Source organism: Heptranchias perlo, chromosome 33 (genome assembly GCF_035084215.1).
Source record: "Heptranchias perlo isolate sHepPer1 chromosome 33, sHepPer1.hap1, whole genome shotgun sequence".
NCBI lineage: Eukaryota > Metazoa > Chordata > Chondrichthyes > Hexanchiformes > Hexanchidae > Heptranchias > Heptranchias perlo.
This window is the reverse complement of record NC_090357.1, coordinates 3,719,211-3,745,492: the sequence shown is the minus strand read 5'-3', so window position 1 is coordinate 3,745,492 and position 26,282 is coordinate 3,719,211. Positions and strand designations below refer to the sequence as shown.

The window sequence follows — 26,282 nt, the reverse complement described above, 5'->3', positions numbered from 1 at the left end:
TGTCCGTGTGTTTGACTTGCAGGTGAGGCTCTGCTGGAGAGTAAATCAGCCATTGATTACGTTTACTGCTCACCGTCACTGCGCTGTGTCCAGACGGCATTCAACATACTGAAAGGTAGCAAAACATATATGTCTATGTTTACCAATCCCTTCCTTGCCTTCCCCTGCCCAACCTCTGCAACCTCCTCCCAGGTCCAGGTCCATGTCCCTCTTTGTAACCTCCGCCGTTCTACATCAGAACTGAATTCCAGAGGTGAGGTGAGAGTGACTGCCCTTGACAGCAAGGCAGCATTTGACCGAGTGTGGCACCAAGGAGCCCTAGTAAAATTGAAGTCAATGGGAATCAGGGGGAAAACTCTCCAGTGGCTGGAGTCATACCTAGCACAAAGGAAGGTGGTGGTGGTTGTTGGAGGCCAATCATCTCAGCCCCAGGACATTGCTGCAGGAGTTCCTCAGGGCAGTGTCCTAGGACCAACCATCTTCAGCTGCTTCATCAATGACCTTCCCTCCATCATAAGGTCAGAAATGGGGATGTTTGCTGATGATTGCACAGTGTTCAGTTCCATTCGCAACCCCTCAAATAATGAAGCAGTCCGAGCCCGCATGCAGCAAGACCTGGACAACATCCAGGCTTGGGCTGATAAGTAGCAAGTAACATTCGCACCTGACAAGTGCCAGGCAATGACCATCTCCAACAAGAGAGTCTAACCACCTCCCCTTGACATTCAACGGCATTACCATCGCCAAAATCCCCCACCATCACCATCCTGGGGGTCACCATTGACCAGAAACTTAACTGGACCAGCCACGTAAATACTGTGGCTACAAGAGTAGGTCAGAGGCTGGGTATTCTGCGGCGAGTGACTCACCTCCTGACTCTCCAAAGCCTTTCCACCACCTACAAGGCACAAGTCAGGAGTGTGATGGAATACTCTCCACTTGCCTGGATGAGTGCAGCTCCAACAGCACTCAAGAAGCTCGACACCATCCAGGACAAAGCAGCCCGCTTGATTGGCACCCCATCCACCACCCTAAACATTCACTCCCTTCACCACCGGCGCACAGTGGCTGCAGTGTGTACCATCCACAGGATGCACTGCAGCAACTCGCCAAGGCTTCTTCAACAGCACCTCCCAAACCCATGACCTCTACCACCCAGAAGGACAAGGACAGCAGGTACATGGGAACAACACCACCTGCACGTTCACCTCCAAGTCACACACCATCCCGACTTGGAAATATATCGCCGTTCCTTCATCGTCGCTGGGTCAAAATCCTGGAACTCCCTTCCTAACAGCACTGTGGGAGAACCTTCACCACACGGACTGCAGCGGTTCAAGAAGGCGGCTCACCACAATTAGGGATGGGCAATAAATGCCAGCCTTGCCAGCGACTCCCACATCCCATGAACGAATTTTTTTAAAAACCCTTCACCCACCCGCCTCTCTGCTCTTTCATCGTGCTGCAGTCTTCAGCCATGATGCCCCTGCACTCTGGAATTCTCTTCCCAGATCCCTTGGCTTTGATGCATCTCTTTCTCTCTTTCCCCCTCCACCCCTGACCCCACAAAAAACAGTTAACGTTTCAGCTCGATGACCTTACATCAGGAGTGGAAGAAGTTAGAGATTCGACAGTTGATAAAGCGAGTACAGAGGCAGGGAGAAGGGCAGCTGGGAAATCAACAAAGTGAAGGTCTGGGGTAGAGTGGAGTGTCGGAGTGACGAAATGAGAAAAGGGACGATAGTTCAAGGCAAAAGGGGAGTGGAACTGGGACGAGAAGAGAGAAGGTTAAGGGGAGGTTTGACGGAGGCGTTCAAAATCATGAACAGTTTTGACAGAGTAAAGAAGGAGACAACGTTTCCAGTGGCAGAAGGGTCGGTAACCAGAGGACACAGATTTAAGGTGATCGGCAAAAGAGCCAGAGGCGACATGAGGAAACATTTTTTTACGCAGCGAGTTTGTTATGATCTGGAATTCGCTGCCTGAAAGGGCGGTGGAAACAGATTCCATAATAACTTTCAAAAGGGAATTGGATAAATACTTGAATGGGAAAAATTTGCAGGATTATGGGGAAAGAGCAAGGAGAGTGGGACGAATTGGACAGCTCTGTCAAAGAGTCGGCACAGGCACAATGGGCTGAATGGCCTCCTGTGCTGTACCTGCAATAATACTATGAAGTAAAGAAACAAAAGCTGGGTCCAGAGGAGGTGTAAATGGTTACAGCAGAACCATGATCTGCACCTACTGTCCGAAAAAGTGGGAGCAGTGGTTATGATCTAAAGTTGTTGAACTCAAAAAAGGTCGTCGACCTGAAACGTTAACTCTTGTTTCTCTCTCCACAGACGCTGCCTGACCTGCTGAGTATTTCCAGCATCCGCCGTATTTTGCTTTTGATTTTGTTGAACTCAGTGTTGAGGCCAGAAAGCTGTAAAGTGTTCATTGAAAGATGAGGTGTTGTTCCTCGAGCTTGCGTTGAATGTTGACTCAACATGTGTACCCCAGTGAGAGTCGGTGCCCGGGGAACGTGTACCCCAGTGAGAGTCGGTGCCCGGGGAGCGTGTACCCCAGTGAGAGTCGGTGCCCGGGGAGCGTGTACCCCAGTGAGAGTCGGTGCCCGGGGAACGTGTACCCCAGTGAGAGTCGGTGCCCGGGGAACGTGTACCCCAGTGAGAGTCGGTGCCCGGGGAACGTGTACCCCAGTGAGAGTCGGTGCCCGGGGAACGTGTACCCCAGTGAGAGTCGGTGCCCGGGGAACGTGTACCCCAGTGAGAGTCGGTGCCCGGGGAACGTGTACCCCAGTGAGAGTCGGTGCCCGGGGAACGTGTACCCCAGTGAGAGTCGGTGCCCGGGGAACGTGTACCCCAGTGGGAGTCGGTGCCCGGGGAACGTGTACCCCAGTGGGAGTCGGTGCCCGGGGAACGTGTACCCCAGTGGGAGTCGGTGCCCGGGGAACGTGTACCCCAGTGGGAGTCGGTGCCCGGGGAACGTGTACCCCAGTGGGAGTCGGTGCCCGGGGAACGTGTACCCCAGTGGGAGTCGGTGCCCGGGGAACGTGTACCCCAGTGGGAGTCGGTGCCCGGGGAACGTGTACCCCAGTGGGAGTCGGTGCCCGGGGAACGTGTACCCCAGTGGGAGTCGGTGCCCGGGGAACGTGTACCCCAGTGGGAGTCGGTGCCCGGGGAACGTGTACCCCAGTGGGAGTCGGTGCCCGGGGAACGTGTACCCCAGTGGGAGTCGGTGCCCGGGGAACGTGTACCCCAGTGGGAGTCGGTGCCCGGGGAACGTGTACCCCAGTGGGAGTCGGTGCCCGGGGAACGTGTACCCCAGTGGGAGTCGGTGCCCGGGGAACGTGTACCCCAGTGGGAGTCGGTGCCCGGGGAACGTGTACCCCAGTGGGAGTCGGTGCCCGGGGAACGTGTACCCCAGTGGGAGTCGGTGCCCGGGGAACGTGTACCCCAGTGGGAGTCGGTGCCCGGGGAACGTGTACCCCAGTGGGAGTCGGTGCCCGGGGAACGTGTACCCCAGTGGGAGTCGGTGCCCGGGGAACGTGTACCCCAGTGGGAGTCGGTGCCCGGGGAACGTGTACCCCAGTGGGAGTCGGTGCCCGGGGAACGTGTACCCCAGTGGGAGTCGGTGCCCGGGGAACGTGTACCCCAGTGGGAGTCGGTGCCCGGGGAACGTGTACCCCAGTGGGAGTCGGTGCCCGGGGAACGTGTACCCCAGTGGGAGTCGGTGCCCGGGGAACGTGTACCCCAGTGGGAGTCGGTGCCCGGGGAACGTGTACCCCAGTGGGAGTCGGTGCCCGGGGAACGTGTACCCCAGTGGGAGTCGGTGCCCGGGGAACGTGTACCCCAGTGGGAGTCGGTGCCCGGGGAACGTGTACCCCAGTGGGAGTCGGTGCCCGGGGAACGTGTACCCCAGTGGGAGTCGGTGCCCGGGGAACGTGTACCCCAGTGGGAGTCGGTGCCCGGGGAACGTGTACCCCAGTGGGAGTCGGTGCCCGGGGAACGTGTACCCCAGTGGGAGTCGGTGCCCGGGGAACGTGTACCCCAGTGGGAGTCGGTGCCCGGGGAACGTGTACCCCAGTGGGAGTCGGTGCCCGGGGAACGTGTACCCCAGTGGGAGTCGGTGCCCGGGGAACGTGTACCCCAGTGGGAGTCGGTGCCCGGGGAACGTGTACCCCAGTGGGAGTCGGTGCCCGGGGAACGTGTACCCCAGTGGGAGTCGGTGCCCGGGGAACGTGTACCCCAGTGGGAGTCGGTGCCCGGGGAACGTGTACCCCAGTGGGAGTCGGTGCCCGGGGAACGTGTACCCCAGTGAGAGTCGGTGCCCGGGGAACGTGTACCCCAGTGAGAGTCGGTGCCCGGGGAACGTGCACCCCAGTGAGAGTCGGTGCCCGGGGAACGTGCACCCCAGTGAGAGTCGGCGCCCCGGGGAACGTGCACCCCAGTGAGAGTCGGCGCCCCGGGGAACGTGCACCCCAGTGAGAGTCGGCGCCCCGGGGAACGTGCACCCCAGTGAGAGTCGGCGCCCCGGGGAACGTGCACCCCAGTGAGAGTCGGCGCCCCGGGGAACGTGCACCCCAGTGAGAGTCGGCGCCCCGGGGAACGTGCACCCCAGTGAGAGTCGGCGCCCCGGGGAACGTGCACCCCAGTGAGAGTCGGCGCCCCGGGGAACGTGCACCCCAGTGAGAGTCGGCGCCCCGGGGAACGTGCACCCCAGTGAGAGTCGGCGCCCCGGGGAACGTGCACCCCAGTGAGAGTCGGCGCCCCGGGGAACGTGCACCCCAGTGAGAGTCGGCGCCCCGGGGAACGTGTACCCCAGTGAGAGTCGGCGCCCCGGGGAACGTGTACCCCAGTGAGAGTCGGCGCCCCGGGGAACGTGTACCCCAGTGAGAGTCGGCGCCCCGGGGAACGTGTACCCCAGTGAGAGTCGGCGCCCCGGGGAACGTGTACCCCAGTGAGAGTCGGCGCCCCGGGGAACGTGTACCCCAGTGAGAGTCGGCGCCCCGGGGAACGTGTACCCCAGTGAGAGTCGGCGCCCCGGGGAACGTGTACCCCAGTGAGAGTCGGCGCCCCGGGGAACGTGTACCCCAGTGAGAGTCGGCGCCCCGGGGAACGTGTACCCCAGTGAGAGTCGGCGCCCCGGGGAACGTGTACCCCAGTGAGAGTCGGCGCCCCGGGGAACGTGTACCCCAGTGAGAGTCGGCGCCCCGGGGAACGTGTACCCCAGTGAGAGTCGGCGCCCCGGGGAACGTGTACCCCAGTGAGAGTCGGCGCCCCGGGGAACGTGTACCCCAGTGAGAGTCGGCGCCCCGGGGAACGTGTACCCCAGTGAGAGTCGGCGCCCCGGGGAACGTGTACCCCAGTGAGAGTCGGCGCCCCGGGGAACGTGTACCCCAGTGAGAGTCGGCGCCCCGGGGAACGTGTACCCCAGTGAGAGTCGGCGCCCCGGGGAACGTGTACCCCAGTGAGAGTCGGCGCCCCGGGGAACGTGTACCCCAGTGAGAGTCGGCGCCCCGGGGAACGTGTACCCCAGTGAGAGTCGGCGCCCCGGGGAACGTGTACCCCAGTGAGAGTCGGCGCCCCGGGGAACGTGTACCCCAGTGAGAGTCGGCGCCCCGGGGAACGTGTACCCCAGTGAGAGTCGGCGCCCCGGGGAACGTGTACCCCAGTGAGAGTCGGCGCCCCGGGGAACGTGTACCCCAGTGAGAGTCGGCGCCCCGGGGAACGTGTACCCCAGTGAGAGTCGGCGCCCCGGGGAACGTGTACCCCAGTGAGAGTCGGCGCCCCGGGGAACGTGTACCCCAGTGAGAGTCGGCGCCCCGGGGAACGTGTACCCCAGTGAGAGTCGGCGCCCCGGGGAACGTGTACCCCAGTGAGAGTCGGCGCCCCGGGGAACGTGTACCCCAGTGAGAGTCGGCGCCCCGGGGAACGTGTACCCCAGTGAGAGTCGGCGCCCCGGGGAACGTGTACCCCAGTGAGAGTCGGCGCCCCGGGGAACGTGTACCCCAGTGAGAGTCGGCGCCCCGGGGAACGTGTACCCCAGTGAGAGTCGGCGCCCCGGGGAACGTGTACCCCAGTGAGAGTCGGCGCCCCGGGGAACGTGTACCCCAGTGAGAGTCGGCGCCCCGGGGAACGTGTACCCCAGTGAGAGTCGGCGCCCCGGGGAACGTGTACCCCAGTGAGAGTCGGCGCCCCGGGGAACGTGTACCCCAGTGAGAGTCGGCGCCCCGGGGAACGTGTACCCCAGTGAGAGTCGGCGCCCCGGGGAACGTGTACCCCAGTGAGAGTCGGCGCCCCGGGGAACGTGTACCCCAGTGAGAGTCGGCGCCCCGGGGAACGTGTACCCCAGTGAGAGTCGGCGCCCCGGGGAACGTGTACCCCAGTGAGAGTCGGCGCCCCGGGGAACGTGTACCCCAGTGAGAGTCGGCGCCCCGGGGAACGTGTACCCCAGTGAGAGTCGGCGCCCCGGGGAACGTGTACCCCAGTGAGAGTCGGCGCCCCGGGGAACGTGTACCCCAGTGAGAGTCGGCGCCCCGGGGAACGTGTACCCCAGTGAGAGTCGGCGCCCCGGGGAACGTGTACCCCAGTGAGAGTCGGCGCCCCGGGGAACGTGTACCCCAGTGAGAGTCGGCGCCCCGGGGAACGTGTACCCCAGTGAGAGTCGGCGCCCCGGGGAACGTGTACCCCAGTGAGAGTCGGCGCCCCGGGGAACGTGTACCCCAGTGAGAGTCGGCGCCCCGGGGAACGTGTACCCCAGTGAGAGTCGGCGCCCCGGGGAACGTGTACCCCAGTGAGAGTCGGCGCCCCGGGGAACGTGTACCCCAGTGAGAGTCGGCGCCCCGGGGAACGTGTACCCCAGTGAGAGTCGGCGCCCCGGGGAACGTGTACCCCAGTGAGAGTCGGCGCCCCGGGGAACGTGTACCCCAGTGAGAGTCGGCGCCCCGGGGAACGTGTACCCCAGTGAGAGTCGGCGCCCCGGGGAACGTGTACCCCAGTGAGAGTCGGCGCCCCGGGGAACGTGTACCCCAGTGAGAGTCGGCGCCCCGGGGAACGTGTACCCCAGTGAGAGTCGGCGCCCCGGGGAACGTGTACCCCAGTGAGAGTCGGCGCCCCGGGGAACGTGTACCCCAGTGAGAGTCGGCGCCCCGGGGAACGTGTACCCCAGTGAGAGTCGGCGCCCCGGGGAACGTGTACCCCAGTGAGAGTCGGCGCCCCGGGGAACGTGTACCCCAGTGAGAGTCGGCGCCCCGGGGAACGTGTACCCCAGTGAGAGTCGGCGCCCCGGGGAACGTGTACCCCAGTGAGAGTCGGCGCCCCGGGGAACGTGTACCCCAGTGAGAGTCGGCGCCCCGGGGAACGTGTACCCCAGTGAGAGTCGGCGCCCCGGGGAACGTGTACCCCAGTGAGAGTCGGCGCCCCGGGGAACGTGTACCCCAGTGAGAGTCGGCGCCCCGGGGAACGTGTACCCCAGTGAGAGTCGGCGCCCCGGGGAACGTGTACCCCAGTGAGAGTCGGCGCCCCGGGGAACGTGTACCCCAGTGAGAGTCGGCGCCCCGGGGAACGTGTACCCCAGTGAGAGTCGGCGCCCCGGGGAACGTGTACCCCAGTGAGAGTCGGCGCCCCGGGGAACGTGTACCCCAGTGAGAGTCGGCGCCCCGGGGAACGTGTACCCCAGTGAGAGTCGGCGCCCCGGGGAACGTGTACCCCAGTGAGAGTCGGCGCCCCGGGGAACGTGTACCCCAGTGAGAGTCGGCGCCCCGGGGAACGTGTACCCCAGTGAGAGTCGGCGCCCCGGGGAACGTGTACCCCAGTGAGAGTCGGCGCCCCGGGGAACGTGTACCCCAGTGAGAGTCGGCGCCCCGGGGAACGTGTACCCCAGTGAGAGTCGGCGCCCCGGGGAACGTGTACCCCAGTGAGAGTCGGCGCCCCGGGGAACGTGTACCCCAGTGAGAGTCGGCGCCCCGGGGAACGTGTACCCCAGTGAGAGTCGGCGCCCCGGGGAACGTGTACCCCAGTGAGAGTCGGCGCCCCGGGGAACGTGTACCCCAGTGAGAGTCGGCGCCCCGGGGAACGTGTACCCCAGTGAGAGTCGGCGCCCCGGGGAACGTGTACCCCAGTGAGAGTCGGCGCCCCGGGGAACGTGTACCCCAGTGAGAGTCGGCGCCCCGGGGAACGTGTACCCCAGTGAGAGTCGGCGCCCCGGGGAACGTGTACCCCAGTGAGAGTCGGCGCCCCGGGGAACGTGTACCCCAGTGAGAGTCGGCGCCCCGGGGAACGTGTACCCCAGTGAGAGTCGGCGCCCCGGGGAACGTGTACCCCAGTGAGAGTCGGCGCCCCGGGGAACGTGTACCCCAGTGAGAGTCGGCGCCCCGGGGAACGTGTACCCCAGTGAGAGTCGGCGCCCCGGGGAACGTGTACCCCAGTGAGAGTCGGCGCCCCGGGGAACGTGTACCCCAGTGAGAGTCGGCGCCCCGGGGAACGTGTACCCCAGTGAGAGTCGGCGCCCCGGGGAACGTGTACCCCAGTGAGAGTCGGCGCCCCGGGGAACGTGTGCCCCAGTGAGAGTCGGCGCCCCGGGGAACGTGTGCCCCAGTGAGAGTCGGCGCCCCGGGGAACGTGTGCCCCAGTGAGAGTCGGCGCCCCGGGGAACGTGTGCCCCAGTGAGAGTCGGCGCCCCGGGGAACGTGTGCCCCAGTGAGAGTCGGCGCCCCGGGGAACGTGTGCCCCAGTGAGAGTCGGCGCCCCGGGGAACGTGTGCCCCAGTGAGAGTCGGCGCCCCGGGGAACGTGTGCCCCAGTGAGAGTCGGCGCCCCGGGGAACGTGTGCCCCAGTGAGAGTCGGCGCCCCGGGGAACGTGTGCCCCAGTGAGAGTCGGCGCCCCGGGGAACGTGTGCCCCAGTGAGAGTCGGCGCCCCGGGGAACGTGTGCCCCGGTGAGAGTCGGCGCCCCGGGGAACGTGTGCCCCGGTGAGAGTCGGCGCCCCGGGGAACGTGTGCCCCGGTGAGAGTCGGCGCCCCGGGGAACGTGTGCCCCGGTGAGAGTCGGCGCCCCGGGGAACGTGTGCCCCGGTGAGAGTCGGCGCCCCGGGGAACGTGTGCCCCGGTGAGAGTCGGCGCCCCGGGGAACGTGTGCCCCGGTGAGAGTCGGCGCCCCGGGGAACGTGTGCCCCGGTGAGAGTCGGCGCCCCGGGGAACGTGTGCCCCGGTGAGAGTCGGCGCCCCGGGGAACGTGTGCCCCGGTGAGAGTCGGCGCCCCGGGGAACGTGTGCCCCGGTGAGAGTCGGCGCCCCGGGGAACGTGTGCCCCGGTGAGAGTCGGCGCCCCGGGGAACGTGTGCCCCGGTGAGAGTCGGCGCCCCGGGGAACGTGTGCCCCGGTGAGAGTCGGCGCCCCGGGGAACGTGTGCCCCGGTGAGAGTCGGCGCCCCGGGGAACGTGTGCCCCGGTGAGAGTCGGCGCCCCGGGGAACGTGTGCCCCGGTGAGAGTCGGCGCCCCGGGGAACGTGTGCCCCGGTGAGAGTCGGCGCCCCGGGGAACGTGTGCCCCGGTGAGAGTCGGCGCCCCGGGGAACGTGTGCCCCGGTGAGAGTCGGCGCCCCGGGGAACGTGTGCCCCGGTGAGAGTCGGCGCCCCGGGGAACGTGTGCCCCGGTGAGAGTCGGCGCCCCGGGGAACGTGTGCCCCGGTGAGAGTCGGCGCCCCGGGGAACGTGTGCCCCGGTGAGAGTCGGCGCCCCGGGGAACGTGTGCCCCGGTGAGAGTCGGCGCCCCGGGGAACGTGTGCCCCGGTGAGAGTCGGCGCCCCGGGGAACGTGTGCCCCGGTGAGAGTCGGCGCCCCGGGGAACGTGTGCCCCGGTGAGAGTCGGCGCCCCGGGGAACGTGTGCCCCGGTGAGAGTCGGCGCCCCGGGGAACGTGTGCCCCGGTGAGAGTCGGCGCCCCGGGGAACGTGTGCCCCGGTGAGAGTCGGCGCCCCGGGGAACGTGTGCCCCGGTGAGAGTCGGCGCCCCGGGGAACGTGTGCCCCGGTGAGAGTCGGCGCCCCGGGGAACGTGTGCCCCGGTGAGAGTCGGCGCCCCGGGGAACGTGTGCCCCGGTGAGAGTCGGCGCCCCGGGGAACGTGTGCCCCGGTGAGAGTCGGCGCCCCGGGGAACGTGTGCCCCGGTGAGAGTCGGCGCCCCGGGGAACGTGTGCCCCGGTGAGAGTCGGCGCCCCGGGGAACGTGTGCCCCGGTGAGAGTCGGCGCCCCGGGGAACGTGTGCCCCGGTGAGAGTCGGCGCCCCGGGGAACGTGTGCCCCGGTGAGAGTCGGCGCCCCGGGGAACGTGTGCCCCGGTGAGAGTCGGCGCCCCGGGGAACGTGTGCCCCGGTGAGAGTCGGCGCCCCGGGGAACGTGTGCCCCGGTGAGAGTCGGCGCCCCGGGGAACGTGTGCCCCGGTGAGAGTCGGCGCCCCGGGGAACGTGTGCCCCGGTGAGAGTCGGCGCCCCGGGGAACGTGTGCCCCGGTGAGAGTCGGCGCCCCGGGGAACGTGTGCCCCGGTGAGAGTCGGCGCCCCGGGGAACGTGTGCCCCGGTGAGAGTCGGCGCCCCGGGGAACGTGTGCCCCGGTGAGAGTCGGCGCCCCGGGGAACGTGTGCCCCGGTGAGAGTCGGCGCCCCGGGGAACGTGTGCCCCGGTGAGAGTCGGCGCCCCGGGGAACGTGTGCCCCGGTGAGAGTCGGCGCCCCGGGGAACGTGTGCCCCGGTGAGAGTCGGCGCCCCGGGGAACGTGTGCCCCGGTGAGAGTCGGCGCCCCGGGGAACGTGTGCCCCGGTGAGAGTCGGCGCCCCGGGGAACGTGTGCCCCGGTGAGAGTCGGCGCCCCGGGGAACGTGTGCCCCGGTGAGAGTCGGCGCCCCGGGGAACGTGTGCCCCGGTGAGAGTCGGCGCCCCGGGGAACGTGTGCCCCGGTGAGAGTCGGCGCCCCGGGGAACGTGTGCCCCGGTGAGAGTCGGCGCCCCGGGGAACGTGTGCCCCGGTGAGAGTCGGCGCCCCGGGGAACGTGTACCCCAGTGAGAGTCGGCGCCCCGGGGAACGTGTACCCCAGTGAGAGTCAGCCCTTTCAAAAGAGAAGAGGAGAAAGTTTTGAGGGGCAGGCCTGTTGTTTTTGTACCCCTGACCTGGAGATGCTCCTTTTGTGTCAATAAATCAGCGTCATCGTATCTCGTTTTAATCACAGGGCTTCAGCAGGAAAACCAGATGAAGGTTCGTGTGGAGCCTGGGCTGTTCGAGTGGACTAAGTGGGTCTCGGGCAATACCTTACCAGCGTGGATGTCAACAGAGGAACTTGCAGCGGCAAACCTGGGGACTGACACAACCTACAGGTGGGAATTGGCAGAGAAAATACTCACCAAACACAAGCATTCAAATTTATGGGCACTTCCACTTTTGTAAGGGTCAAGTCAATTGGTCTTGAACCAACTTATGGGAAATATTTAAATCCTTTGACAACCATATTGGTATGTGCATAGAACCATAGATTGATGCAGCCCAGAATGAAGCCATTCGGCCCATCGTTCCTGTGCAGTTGTGTTAGGGTGTCAAGCATATGAACCAATCAGTGGGAGGCACCTGAGGTCAAAATTCCTAATCTGGGATTGACAATAAGTCTAACCAGAATTGAGGGGATGCAACTATCATGAAAGATTGAGCAAACTGGGAATATTTTTTTCTGGAAAAAAAACCAATGAGACCTGATAGGCAAATTTCTGAGACGTGCAAAAAACAGTAAGGCAGTAATAGTAGGGGATTTCAACTAACTTAATATTAACTGGAACTCAAACAGTGTGAAGGGTATAGAGGGCACAAAATTCTTAAATTGCATTCAGGAGATATTTTTTAGCCAGTACGTAGCAAGCCCAACAAGAGAGGGGGCAGTTCTGGATTTAGTTTCAGGAAATGAGGCTGGGCAGGTGGAAGGAGTATCAGTGGGAGAGCATTTTGGCGGTTGTGATCATGATTCAGTTAGTTTTAGCATAGTTATGGAAAAGGACAAAGATAGAACAAGAGTTAAAGTTCTCAACTGGGGAAAGGCCAATTTTACTAAGCTAAGAAGTGATTTAGCAAAAGTGGACTGGAAACAGCTACTTGAAGGTAAATCAGTGTCAGAGCAGTGGGAGGCAGTCAAGGGGTTCAAAGTAAACATGTTCCCACAAAGAAAAAGGGTGGGACTGCCAAATCTCGAGCCCCCTGGATGTCAAGGAGCATACAGGGTAAGATAAGCCAGAAAAGGAAAGCTTATTTCAGACACCGAGAGCTCAATACTACAGAAAGCCTAAAGGAGTATAGAAAGTGCAGGGGTGAAATTAAAAAGGAAATTAGGAAAGCAAAGAGAGGGCATGAAAAAATATTGGCAAGTAAAATCAAGGAAAACCCAAAGATGTTTTATAAATACATTAAGAGCAAGAGGATAATTAAGGAAAGAGTAGGGCCTATTAGAGACCAAAAAGGTAACCTATGTGTGGAAGCAGAAGATGAATAATGAATACTTTGCGACTGTCTTCACAAAAGAGAGGGATGATGCAGACATTGTAGTTAAGGAGGAGCAGTGTGAAATATTGGATGGGATAAACTTAGTGAGAGAGGGAGTATTAAGGGGTTTAGCATCTTTGAAAGTAGATAAATCACCAGGGCCAGATGAAATGTATCCCAAGCTGAATACAGAATACATTCAAGGCTGAGTTAGACAAATTTTTGATCAACAAGGGAGTCAAAGGATATGGGGAAAGGGCGGGAAAGTGGAGTTGAGGTAAAAATCAGATCATCCATGATCTCATTGAATGGCGGAGCAGGCTCGAGGGGCCGAATGGCCTATTCTTGCTCCTATCTCTTATGGTTTATGGTCAGGCTGTTAAAAGAAGCAAGAGAGGAAATAGCAGAGGCCTGACCTTCATTTTCCAATCCTCACTGGATACAGGCGTGGTGCCAGAGGATTGGAGGACTGCTAACGTTGTACCATTGTTTAAAAAGGGAGTGAGGGATAGACCAAGTAATTACAGGCCAGTCAGTCTAACCTCGGTGGTGTCTGAGGGACAGGATAAACTGTCACTTAGAAAGGCATGGAGTAATCAAGGACAGTCAGCACGGATTTGTTAAGGGAAGGTCTTGTCTGACCAACTTGATTGAATTTTTTGAGGCGGTAACAAGGAGGGTCGATGAGGGTAGTGCATTTGATGTAGTCTACATGGATTTTAGCAAGGCTTTTGACAAGGTCCCAGAGGGCAGACTGGTCAAAAAAGTACAAGCCCATGAGATCCAAGGGAGAGTGGCAAGTTAGATCCAAAATTGGCTCAGTGGCAGGAAGCACAGGGTAATGGTTGGCGGGTGTTTTTGTGACTGGAAGGCTGTTTTCAGTGGGGTTCCGCAGGGCTCAGTACTGGGCCCCTTGCTTTTTGTGATGCATATTAATAATTTGGACTTAAATGTTGGGGGCATGATTAAGAAGTTTGCAGATGATACAAAAATTGGCCGTGTGGTTGATAGTGAGGAGGAAAGCTGTAGACTGCAGGAAGATATCAATGGACTGGTCAGGTGGGTAGAAAAGTTTCAAATGGAATTCAATCTAGAGAAATGTGAGGTAATGCATTTGGGGAGGGCAAACAAGGCAAGGGAATACACAATAAATGGGAGGATACTGAAAGGTGTAGAGGAAGTGAGGGATCCTGGAGTGTATGTCCACAGATCCCTGAAGGTAGCAGGACAGGTAGATATGTTGGTTAAGAAGGCATATGGAATACTTTCCTTTATTAGCCAAGGCATAGACTATAAGAGCAGGGAGGTTATGCTGGAATTGTATAAAACACTGGTTAAGCCACAGCTTGAGTACTGTGTACAATTCTGGTCACCACATTACAGGAAGGATGTAATTGCACTCGAGAGGGTTTCTGAGGATGTTGCCAGGACCGAAGAATTTTAGCTATGAGGAAAGATTGGATAGGCTGGGGTTGTTTTCTTTGGAACAGAGGAGGCTGAGGGGTGATTTAATTGAGGTGTATAAAATTATGAGGGGCCCAGATAGAGTGGACAGGAAGGACTTTTCCCCTTAACAGAGAGGTCAATAACCAGGGGGCATAGATTTAAAGTGATTGGTAGAAGGATTGGAGGGGAGCTGAGGAAAAATGTTTTCACCCAGAGGGTGGTGGGGGTCTGGAACTCACTGCCTGAAAGGGTGGTGGAGGCAGAAACCCTCAACTCATTTTAAAAAGTACCTGGATGTGCACCTGAAGTGCCGTAACCTACAGGGCTACGGACCAAGTGCTGGAAAGTGGGATTAGGCTGGATGGCTCGTTTTCGGGTGGTGTGGACATGACTGGCCGAATTGCCTCTTTCTGTAAATTTTCTATGATTTTATGATAGTTGTCTTTAAAATTGTGGAGCAGTTCGATAGGGTGGATGTGGAGAAACAGTTTCCGCTTGTGGGTGAGTCCAGAACAAGGCAGTATAAATATGATAGTCACTGACAGATCAAATGAAGAATTCATTTGACAGATCAAAGGAGGAATTTCTTTGCACAGAGTGTAGTGAGAATGTGGAACTCGCTGCCCCATGGAGTGGTTGAAACATTGGAACAGGAGGAGGCCATTCAGCCCCTCGAGCCTGTTCCATTCAATTAGGTCATGGTTGAACTGTATCTTAGCTCCATCTACCCGCCTTGGTTCCTGGTTACTCTTTCCTAACAAAAATCTATCAATCTCAGTTTTGACATTTTCAATTGACCCCCCAGCCTCAACAGCTTTTTGGGGGAGTTTTTTCCAGATTTCCACTTCCCTTTGTGTGAGGAAGTGCTTCCTGACATCACCCCTGAACGGCCTGGCTCTAATTTTAAGGTTATGCCCCCTTGTTCTGGACTCCCCCCACCAGAGGAAATGGTTTCGCTCTATCTACCCTATCAAATCCTTTAATCATCTTAAACACCTCAATTACATCACCCCTTAATCTTTTATATTCAAGGGAATAGCATTGCACTGATGGCATTGATGTATTTAAGTGGAGTCTTGATACATACATGAGGGAGAAGGGAATAGAGGGATATGGAGGCAGAGTGGGAAGAGATAATTAGTGGGAGGAGGCTTGTGTGGAGTATCAACACCGGCATTGGCCATTTTGGCTGAATGGCCTGTTTCTGTGCTGTAGATTCTATGTACTCGTTCCATGGTTAAAGTTCAATATTTTATATTGTTTGGCATAAAAACTTCGCATTAATGTTTTCATTTTAAATTTTGTTATATCGCAAAGTCAGAAGTGTCTCAAAGGTTCTTCACATATACGATAACTTATCTTGAAGTGTGGTGACTTAGTTTGTAGGGAAATTCTTCACACAGCAAGATCCCACAAATGGCAATGAGATAAACGACCAGCCGGTGATGTTGGTTGAGGGAGGAATGGGGACAGGGAGAACTCCCTACACTTTTTTTTGTAAAGCTTCACACTGGCTGGAGTGTAACTGAGTTGCCCCTGACTTTCCCGGCCTCCTGCCAGCGAATCTCTTCCGCCAAGAAGCCCCGTTTCAGTTGAGAACGCATTGGGTTGGGGAGAGATAACCATCTCGCACCATTTGCACCGGTGCAGGGAGCTGACGCACCATCAGGCCTTCCTCCCTTTCTCTGCTCTTCACTGGTCTGCCTTCGTTTTGTGTCACTTTCTAACTGGTATATTTATATATTGCAGACCTCATTTACAGGCGAACAAACTGGGGATTTCGGAACCCTACGAGACGTATATTAGCAGGAGTTGCCAGGTGATGAGGGACATCCTGGCTCAATGTAAAGTCAAAGGTAACTGCAAGACTCATTGTAAATAATTGTGAGGAAGCAATGGTATTTTCAGTTGATATTTGTAAGGGAATAGCGTTGTGGATTACATCAACAAGACAAACAGTGTGACCGACCCATCAAGGTTCAGGATGATGGTTGGAACGTAATAAAGAACGTAATAAAGACTTGCATTTATATAGCGCCTTTCACAACCTCAGGACGTCCCAAAGCCCTTTACAGCCAGTGAAGTACTTTTTGAAGTGTAGTCACTGTTGTAACGTAGGAAATGCAGCAGCTAATTTGCGCACAGCAAGATCCCACAATCAGTGATGAGATAACGACCGTATAATCGTTCTTTTTTTTTGTGATGTTGGTTGAAGGATAAATATTGGCCAGGACACCGGGGAGAACTTCCCTGCTCTTCTTACAATAGTGCCATGGGATCTTTTACATCCACCCGAGAGGTCAGGCAGGGCCTCGGTTTAACATCTCATCCGAATGACGGCACCTCCCCCAGAATGCACTGGGAGGGTCAGCCTAAATTTTGTGTTCAAGTCTCTGGAGTGGGACTTGAACCCACGACCTTCTGACTTAGAGGCGAGAGTTCTCCCCGGTGTCCTGGCCGATATTTCTCCCTCAACCAACATCACTAAAAACAGATTATCTGGTCATTATCTCATTGTTGTTTGTGGGATCTTGCTGTGCATAAATTGGCTGCTGCGTTTCCTACATTGCAACAGTGACTACACTTCAAAAAGTACTTCATTGGCTGTAAAATGCTTTGGAAAGTCCTGAGGTCGTGAAAGGTGCTGTATAGAAAAGCAAGTTCTTTCTTTGTGCTGGGTTGTGAATTGCAATGACTGTTGGTTTGCTTTTGCCCTTCAGGTAACAACATTTTGATTGTAGCACACGCCTCCTCCCTTGAGGCCTGCACACGGCAGCTCCAGGGTCTCTCAGCGCGCAATTCCAAGGACTTTGTGCAGGTGGTTCGAAAGGTCAGTGTGTTGGTGCCTCCCACTGGGGCAGGGAATGCTACAGTGGGGTGGAAATTTGGCATATTTCCAACTGTGGGAGCAGTAACAGTGACAATACCTGACCGCTGTTCAGTCTAAGCCCTTAATATCTGTTAATGGCGGGGGGGGAGGGTGCGGAATTTTTAACTGGGAACGGGTTTTAGGTGGGAGGGGCGGGGCAAATGTCAAACCTGCCCGACAGCATCAGTTTCAGGCCTCATTTGCACGCGTTCGCATTCAGGCCAGCTGCTCACCTGAGAAAGAGGCAGCAGGCCGACTTTGGGCAGGTATCAAAATCGCGGGACGTGGAGGCTGCCCACCTTGCACCAAGGTAAATTGTGGGGTGTGGGGGAATCGGGCCCATTCTGCGGGTGAGAAGAGGAGAGTCCTGGGCAGCAGAGGCCCAGACTCACTCATGTTTACACTAGCGGAAAGGAAATTTAGAACAGAATATACTTCATGCAAAGAGTAATAAATGACTGGAATTAGCTACCAGATAGAGTAGCAGAGGCAGACTTTGGAAGGGGGAAGGAATGGTTTCAAAGCAAAGTTGGCTAGGAGAGTTGGGGTACTCGGAGAGGAGTTCATCAATGGGCCTTTTCCTTAAGCAAATCACCCTAAGGATTAATGAAAAATCATGGGCCAATTGGAAGAGCATTTTCCCACCATTTCGTTTCTGTTGTAACTGTGTTCCCCATGGTTTAGATTGACATTTTCTGCTACAACCAGTGCATTAGTCGTGAAGTTGCTTTTAATGTGTGAAATGTGAAGTGATGCAAGTGTGAAAGGAGAATGAGAAGAGGCAATATAAACTAAATGGTACAGTTTTACAGGGGGTGCAGGAACAGAGAGAACCAGGGGGGAGGTGAGGAGAATTTTTCTTTTACGCAGCAAGTTGTTCTGATCTGGAATGCGCTGCCTGAAAGGGCGGTGGAAGCAGATTCAATAATGACTTTCAAAAGGGAATTGGATAAATACTTGAAAAGGAAAAATTTGCAGGGCTTTGGGGAAAGAGCAGGGGGAGTGGGACTAATTGGATAGCCCTTTGAAAGAGCCGGCACAGGCACGATGGGCCGAATGGCCTCCTTTCGTGCTGTCAGATTCTAATACCAAGACATAGATGTTGAACATGATTCTTTAGGAGTAAGAATGGAAGTCAGCTAAAACTTTTTCACCCAAAGTGCAATCGAATTGTTTAATAGAATTGAGTTAAGGAAGAAATGTCCAGAGAGAGGCATTCGATCAGACAGTACAAATAGGTTCAAGAGATGCGTTTCTGGAGAGAGAAGGGTTATGATACCAAGGTGGGTTTTAGATTCTGGGCCGAGTGGCTCTTCCTGTTCCTCAAGATACTGTCCCTGAAATTCATGTGTATTTTTTTTCCTCTTCCCACAGATCCCGTATTTAGGATTCTGCGCCTGTGAAGAGCTGGAAGATGCAGGCATATGGCAATTGGTAGATCCTCCCATCCTACCACTCACCCACGGCCCCAATCACAGTTTTAGCTGGAGGGAGATCTTGTTCCAAGACTGAAAAAAAAAAGGACAGAAAGGCCCATCCATCACTGGAAGATAGAGCCATTAATAGCATGTGCTTCCACTTACTACACCACCTCCTCCTCCTTTCCCCAAACTCAGTACGAGCGCATTCATTCCACTGCCACGCTTGGTGTATTGTGTGATCCAACAACCATCTGGTGGTCTGTAGCTTTAATTATTTGATTGTTGTGTTAAAAGCCTGTACAGTACTTTGTTTTTGACAGGACTGGTATTTTTTTCATCTGATTTGCTTGAAGTAAATTATGAATGATATATGTGATTTCAGGGCCAAATATATTTAGGTCAGGACAAGATAATGTTCTGAGGCTGGGTTTGAATGGAACTTGAGTCGATTTCAGAGAATCGAAACGTTGTTGAGGGACCTTGTGGTCGCTGTAGGTGTATGAAATATTTCTGAACTGTACATGGCACAGTTCCACTCGGACCTGTGGTGCACTCGAGCAATAATTGGGGACGTGGGCTTCTATATAATGGGCTTCAGATGCAACGAGGGATGACTAGAAATGGTTTTATTGGAGCAAAGGTGACTCGGACTTCTGTTCCAGAACAGTGTGACCTCGCTTATCTGAGATTCTTGAGAGAGTAGAGTGATTTTTTTTTCTCCTTGTTCTGTTTAATTAAAGCCAAATAACAAAATGGTTTGCAAATTAAAAGCCAAAGGAATGGCTCATGAAGATATCTTGAAATGAAGCCCACCTTCCAATGTTTAAGATACACTGCACCTCCCCCCCCCCCCCCCCCCCCTAGTTACCAGGCTGCCATCCGGAAGAGGGACGATTGCGTGTTTTGTTAGAGGGGTCTGCTGTGGTGATTGTCTTGTTTTTAAAAACAAAGCAAAACACAATTGTATGAAAGCTGGTTTGAGATGAGTTCATATAGCCTGGCAATAGAGAACAGGGCTAATGCCACAGCCCCGCACTCCGAGCAGGGAGACGACACTCAAAGGGAGTGGGGACGTGGCTACAACACTATACAGCCCCGATTCTCCAATCGGCACACTGTGCATACACGTGTCCCCACTGGGAGTGCGGGATCGTGGGATCAGTCGGAATGTTCTAACTGAGGGGTTCCTATTGAGAGCCGGGTATGACCGAGGGAAGGCTTGAAACTTATGCAGTTGAGCATGTGAGCCCTTCATGCGTCCGTGGTCATTTCCTTAATCCGCTAATTAAATGGAGGCTTGACCCCCTCCATTAAGGGGACGACTTTATTGTGAACACGTTCACTTTTCTTGCACTAATCTTCACGCAGTGTAATTTTAAGGCTGCAGTGTCGTGGTTGAGAGCTTTATAATGAGGGTGTGGTGCGAGCTGAGTGCTGTTTAAATGTTGTTCTGCTGTATCCTGAAGCAAACTGAAGAGATAACCATGAAACACCTCTATTTTGCTTTCCCATTTTCCCTTTGATAGGTTTTTAAAACAGAAAGTTGACATTCGCAGAATATAAGTCAACTAAAATCTACATTCTTGGTCCACTAGTTTCCATCTTCAAAACTCTTTCTACATTTTGGAAAATAAGCTTAAGTTTGTTTTGAGTTGTCGTTATATAAAGACGCTTTTGAAGTTAATGGCCGTGCTCCCCCCCACTTCCTATATTACGTTTGTGGAGCGTTCCAAACCCACTGAGGTATTTTAATGGAAGGTCGAAACCTTTCTGTCCAATCTCGATTCTACTGAATAGCCTTTTTTTTTTCTCTGGGTGGAGCTCTTCAGCCTGATTTTGTTCCTCAACTGAAAGGGTGTGGGGGTAATTTTATCTTCACTGCTTGGGGGGTAAACCACCATCCCCCCACCTACCCCCATTACAGAAATCGGGTGATCTCCAGCACATTACCATCAAGGTGGCAAAATTGAAAACTACCCTCTTTTTTTCTCTCTTGTGGTTCTTATTTTAAATACTGCCTAAGCCCTCCACTGGAAGATTGTTTTGTGCGGTGCGTGCTGCTTAAGGAACCCAGTAAGGGTTAAAAATAGCAAATCTGATTTTTGTGTGTGGGGGGAGGGGGAGATGGAGATGGAGATAAACCTGTTACCTCTTTGAAATTTCAGAGCAGCCTGCACTGCTCAGTCTAAAACTGGATGTTTGGTGACTTTACATCTCATGAAAAATTAGTTGTCAGACATGGATCTTTGGATAATTCAGGATCAAAGCATTTCCATTTAACAGTGAGATCTTTAACCTTTATGTGGGTTGTGAGTTTGCTTTTGTTCATCACAGGATGATGTTAGTCTGCAGGCCACGCCTATTTCAGAAGTGAGAATAATAATATGAAATCATTGTCCTTTATTTATTTTTGCCAAAACTGTGCCCTGGAAGCTCCTTCACATCACATTCTGTTTGGGGATAGCCAACCAAAAAACAAGAGTTTATTATAACTTTTGAAGTGGTGTGTGTGCGTGTTTTTTTTTTCTCTCGTGTGCTGTCAAAATAAACATATTAAAAATAATTCTACCACAGGAAGTCATGTAAAGGAACTTCCTGGGCATAGCTTCAGTGATGAAAGGCAAAATCTCAGTGGGGATATCTGGCTTCATGGCCTGTGAATGTTGAGTGATTCTTCCCCCTTGCTGAGGTGGCCCTCGGCTTTTCAGGGTTGGGACGAGCACATACATGTTTTCAGGGTTGTAGCTTCCTTCAGTTCTGAATTAATTTGCATCTTTAATTTACTCAGCAATCCCTTTCTGCTGAATGTTTTATGTGATCAGATAGTGGGGGGAATGGGGATTCGAGAGGGGACAAGCACAATATGAAACAGTTAACTTCAGAAATTCCAGATGCTTCTCCTTCGATGGCTTGGCAAATTTGTCCAGTGAATAGCTGAGCCATGCAAACCAGGGAGGTCCCAGGTTTGATCCTTGGTCTGTCCGGAGATAACTCATGCCAATTTGGGCTGCCGTGGGTGATGGGTGGCTACAATGGGCTTTAGTGCCCTTGGCTGTCAAGAGTGTGAAATTGGTTAGGGTTCCTGCTCCTGAATGCGATCCAGTAACCCCAGTTGGGAGAGCATATGTGTGTGGATGTTGGTTGAGGACAAGACCGAACTTGACTGTGATGCGCCCCAGCAGTTGAATAGCCTGTCGACACTTGCTGGCAAGACTTGTGCATGAATAATGGCTAAAAGGGCAAGATACAGATGGCCATCTGGCATCGGGGAACTGTAGCCCAGTAATATGTTAGTCGATGGTTGTGGGAGGAGAAGGAAGAAAAATAAATTTCAGTTGCATTACATTAATGCCAGAAGTTAATTCTGACTCTGCTGCTCTCACTGTGAATATCCTGCTCATTTAAAGGAACACTGTTGTCTAGAAGCAATGATGTTCTGCGCTTTCCTAGATTTACAAACAGAGCTACATGTAGTGATGTCATTGCATCACCAATCAAGTCTGCCTAGACAAAAAAATTATTCATTGGATTCATTCGACCTGATATAGTATGGCTACAGTGCAATTACCCAGAGGACAAAATGGTGGACATCCGGATAGAGGCTGTTCCAGGCAGTGTAGGAGTGCAGCCTTTCCCAAAAATTCCTTACCAATCTAGCAGGAAATATCTGGCACTATTTTGTGTGTAACATTTTCTTCCCACCATTTTTTCCCCCCTCAGATAAGATTATCTCCAACAATGGACATGGAGGACAAGATTTCTCTGTGTATCCTGTAACAAAATAAACAACGTGCTCCTTTATAAACAGGTTTACGATATTGTTGCACACATTGCACAGGGGAACCCTCCCTCATTGGGGGCAATTCTAAGTTAATCCATCCATCCGGAAACTAACTAGATCGGGTGCAGTGCTGCCCGATTTTTGCTCCATTGAAGGCAACAGAGGGTGACATTGGACGGGGTGTAAAACGTGGGTTCCACGTGATCCGATGGGTTTCCCCTCGGGCAGTTAGGTTGAAATTACCCCCATTGTGTTCAGACACCATCCTTTCTCCTCTCAAGTGTGAATTCCAGTGCAACCGGCATCCATGGGGAGTGAGGCTCTCTTCATTGCGAAGACTGAAATGAATTCCAGGTGAAGTGATGTTGGCCCAGCCGTTGGGTGCCTGGTTGACGTGAGTGTGCCGTGTAAAACATGAGCCATTTGCAACTTGGAAAACTGTGTGGAGTCATCAAATTTCCATTTCAGTGCTGCGGCGTACGTTTAGGGTCATACCACTGAATTAAATAAAGAGTATGTTGAACTAAGGAACTAATTAAAAGGAAAATCATGTGGCTTTTGTGAATCACAGAGGTACTTGATTAGACCTGTTCCTTGAGTGTTCATCTTTTCAGCCCAATTAGATGGACTGTTTTATCATGGTAACTTTTTTGGCCTCACCCATTGGCTAATTGCATTTTTGTCTTGTTTCTACCTGCACAGTTTCAAGGCTCTTTTTTTTTTGTGCTTATTAATTACACTAAGTGACAGCATGTTCTAAACACTGAACTGAAATGTAAGCTCATCTCTTTCAGAGCATTGCGATAACTTGTTCCTGCTAGCACTGTGGGATGCTCCTGCTGCCCCATAACACCCAACAATGTAAAGGATGCAAGCTCAGTTCCTCTGCCTTCCACGTCCTGAATTTTCATGAGTCCTGAGGGAGTCATAGCACACTATAGGCCCCAATAACTTAACAATAGGGTGCTTGTGGGTCGTGGGTCCCTGCTTGAACTCTGCTCAAAAAAAAAGCATCAGACTGGGAATTGGTAGGATCCTGTTTAGCCTCTATTTTGGTTGCATTTTCTTTCTGTTGGTATCTTTTGAGAAACAAATGGAGCATACAACCTCCCATAATGGTTCATTGTGCAAAAAACAGCCAATTCCAGTCAAATAAACATTCCTTCCTTAATGGTTACTGGGTCTCTACTTTTAGAATCACAAACCCACTGAGAGCTTTTTAACTGACTTAACATAACAAATTCTGCTTTGGATAACCATAATAGAACTAATTAAGAACAATATAGGACAGAGACTGAGCCAATCTAGGACAACACGTGAATGGTACAGGTACACTTGGTACAGGCAATGGGTTAGACAATGGGCTTTCACGTCTGGAACACAAATTGAGTTCCAGCTCATACCTGAGAGTGCCAGTAACCAATCGATTGTGGAGCATGTTGTTTATGGTCTAGAGGCGGGTGCTAGTTATCCAGGTTTACTCAGCTTCTGTCATCTAAAGGCAGAGCAAAAATAGAAAGGGAGCTGCTTATTGGTTTCTGAAAAGACTCGAGAGGGTGGGGGGGGTGAAACTTGACTTGGACAGGGATGCAAAATGGGCGATATCGCATCTCCTGGCAGTTATACGTTTGGTCCGATATATTCAGTTGACGTTAATTGACGTTTTGCATCCCTGCACAAATCGAATTTCAGCCCCAGACTCTTCTACAAGAGTGAGAGTCTTCCTATACTTTAGTTTGGTGTAGAGCATTGCAAGATAGTGGCCTTCGGAGGCTTAATTCAATTGGAAGGGAGAATCAACTGAGGGGCATTATATTCCAGAGTCACTTGCCCAAAGGATCCATAACCAGTGGCTGTGGACAATTAGTTTTATATAATGACTGAACCTGGCCTCTTAACCAATGAGCGACAGTTACGAGGAAGTTCTGCTGGTTCAATTCAGAAGGAGTTTGGGTGTCCTGTTCTCCAGCTGGCAAACCCGTGCATCTGTTTATACAATGACTATTCTCCCCTCCTCCTCCTCCGATTGTTTCTGTGGGCTCAATTACTCATCAGTGGTGTTGCCATGCTACTAAAGGCCAGGTCAGCAGTATGGGAGAAGCTACTTCCTGTGGTCACCGGTTAGTGAAATCGTTCGGCTAGTGTGATCAGTTTATCAATAGAGGAATGTCTTTTCTTGTGAAAGACCAAAGTTTTCGAGAACTCAGTTACATGGTGTAGTGGGGGTCAATGGTCTGAGAATTTCTTCCAAATACTCAGGTTTACATATGAAAAGTTGAGTCAGGAGTTGTGCGTTGTGTTCTGCAGTGAAAACTCTTCGAGCGGTCCTGCCCACATGAGGGTGATCAGTGTTTGGGGAGGCAAAACCCTATGTTCATCAGCCAATCATTTTGCAGTGATATGGAGATAAAACAAAAAAGAAACACACATGCTGAAAATCTGAAATAAATACCCAAAATACTGGAAATACACAGGTGGTCAGTCAGCATCTGAGAGGGAAAAGACACGTTAACATTTCTGGTGTAGGCCCTTCATTAGACAAAGTAAGACTTACATTTATATAGCACCTTATCACATCTCAGCAACATCTCATACAGTGAACTACTTTGAGGCACAGTGACTGTCATAGCGGAAGCAGTTCTGGGTAAGTTGATCTGACTTTTCTTTCAGATGCCGATTGACCTGGTGAGCATTTTCTCTCTCTCTTTTATGCAGTGATGTGTTTCAACAGGACCCTAACGTCAGGGTTTGCAAACAGTAGAAAAGAACATTTGCCAAAGAAGTTTATGAAGGCGATGTCCCTTTGAGACTTCCTCAAACCCATTTTATGTTTTCCTCTGTGTGTTGGTCCTTCCATTCCAATTTCTGAATATTTTAAATTGTCCACTTTTACAGCTCAGGACAGTGGGTGTATAATGATACAAATCTTGTGTGTAAAAATGGCAGATGTACTAAGCAGCTTCTACTGTACAAGTTGTGGTGCAAAAAGTGTTAAAAGGCCTATTGATATATTTATTAAAATGTTTTTGTATGTATAAATGACCGGAATGATGTTGATGCCAAATATTCTGATGTTGCCTATGTTACATATTTATAGCTGTTTTAAAAGTGATTCAATTTAACAATGAGCTCTAATCTCTGTGTCTGTGGTATTTCACCTTGGTTATAATCGGAATTAAAACTGATTTCTGCAGATAGGGTTTGTGCAAATGCTTGTTGTATATGCTGTACTTCTGCAGACCCTGTTCGTCACCTCATTTGATGGTCAGCAACTTAGAATGGCTTGAGAGATGTGGGTAAAGGGACCCTTGTTCCCTGACCAGTTGAGATCTTCCTCTCCGTCTCCAGGGATCCTGCCAATCTATGCCCCTCAGGGACGCCCGAGAGTGAATCTGTTATCAAGACTGTGATCATGACCTAAGTCTCTGAAGCCGTACCATAGCATCAAATTGTGTTTCTGTGGCCAGATCTTTGACCTTGAGAGAGATGCTGCTTATCCAAGTCGCTTAATATAGGCATCATGGCCGAACACTCGAAATAATGGGCAGTTCGAACCTTACTGCTTCCCTACAAGATCAGGCCAAAAGTGACCCACAAATAACGAGAGCAGAACAGTTACTGCTCTACCATAATGGTGAACTGGAAAAAAATATATAAAAAAATAAATGTATTAGCATTCCTCAGTTCAGCATTTTGTAATCAGTTATGGTGTCCAATATAGCTAACAGCTCAAATTTCTGTCTGAGTCTTTGTCAATGATAAAACTCCCCAGAGCAGGTGAATTAAGATGCTCTGTACAGACGGTCAGCTCGCAGCATCCAGCTACCCAACCTTTTCTGTGTTTTGGATTTCCCAGTCCAAAACACAACCTATTGTGGGCGATTTTAGCAATATGCAGCCACCGGGAACTGGTGAAGCTCCTTGCGGCCAACAAGCAAGGCTCGCCCTGGTGGCGGGTGAGGCTCCCTGCACCCAGAGGGCGAGGCTCCCTGCACCCAGAAGGCGAGGCTCGCCCTGGTGGCGGGTGAGGCTCCCTGCACCCAGAGGGCGAGGCTCCCCCTGGTGGCGGGTGAGGCTCCCTGCACCCAGAGGGCGAGGCTCCCCCTGGTGGCGGGTGAGGCTCCCTGCACCCAGAGGGCGAGGCTCCCCCTGGTGGCGGGTGAGGCTCCCTGCACCCAGAGGGCGAGGCTCCCCCTGGTGGCGGGTGAGGCTCCCTGCACCCAGAGGGCGAGGCTCCCCCTGGTGGCGGGTGAGGCTCCCT

At 54.0% G+C, this 26,282-nt stretch overlaps 1 protein-coding gene across 1 annotated transcript; it reads left to right on the top strand.

Annotated features, from left to right (window-relative positions):
- LOC137301392 (ubiquitin-associated and SH3 domain-containing protein B-like) lies at positions 1–26,282 on the top strand. The gene is made up of 5 exons (XM_067970859.1): positions 1–115; positions 11,213–11,357; positions 15,700–15,806; positions 16,671–16,780; positions 18,194–26,282. The coding sequence occupies exons 2-5, from the start codon at positions 11,233–11,235 to the stop codon at positions 18,329–18,331; spliced, it is 480 nt and encodes a 159-aa protein (XP_067826960.1). The 5' UTR covers positions 1–115; positions 11,213–11,232; the 3' UTR covers positions 18,332–26,282.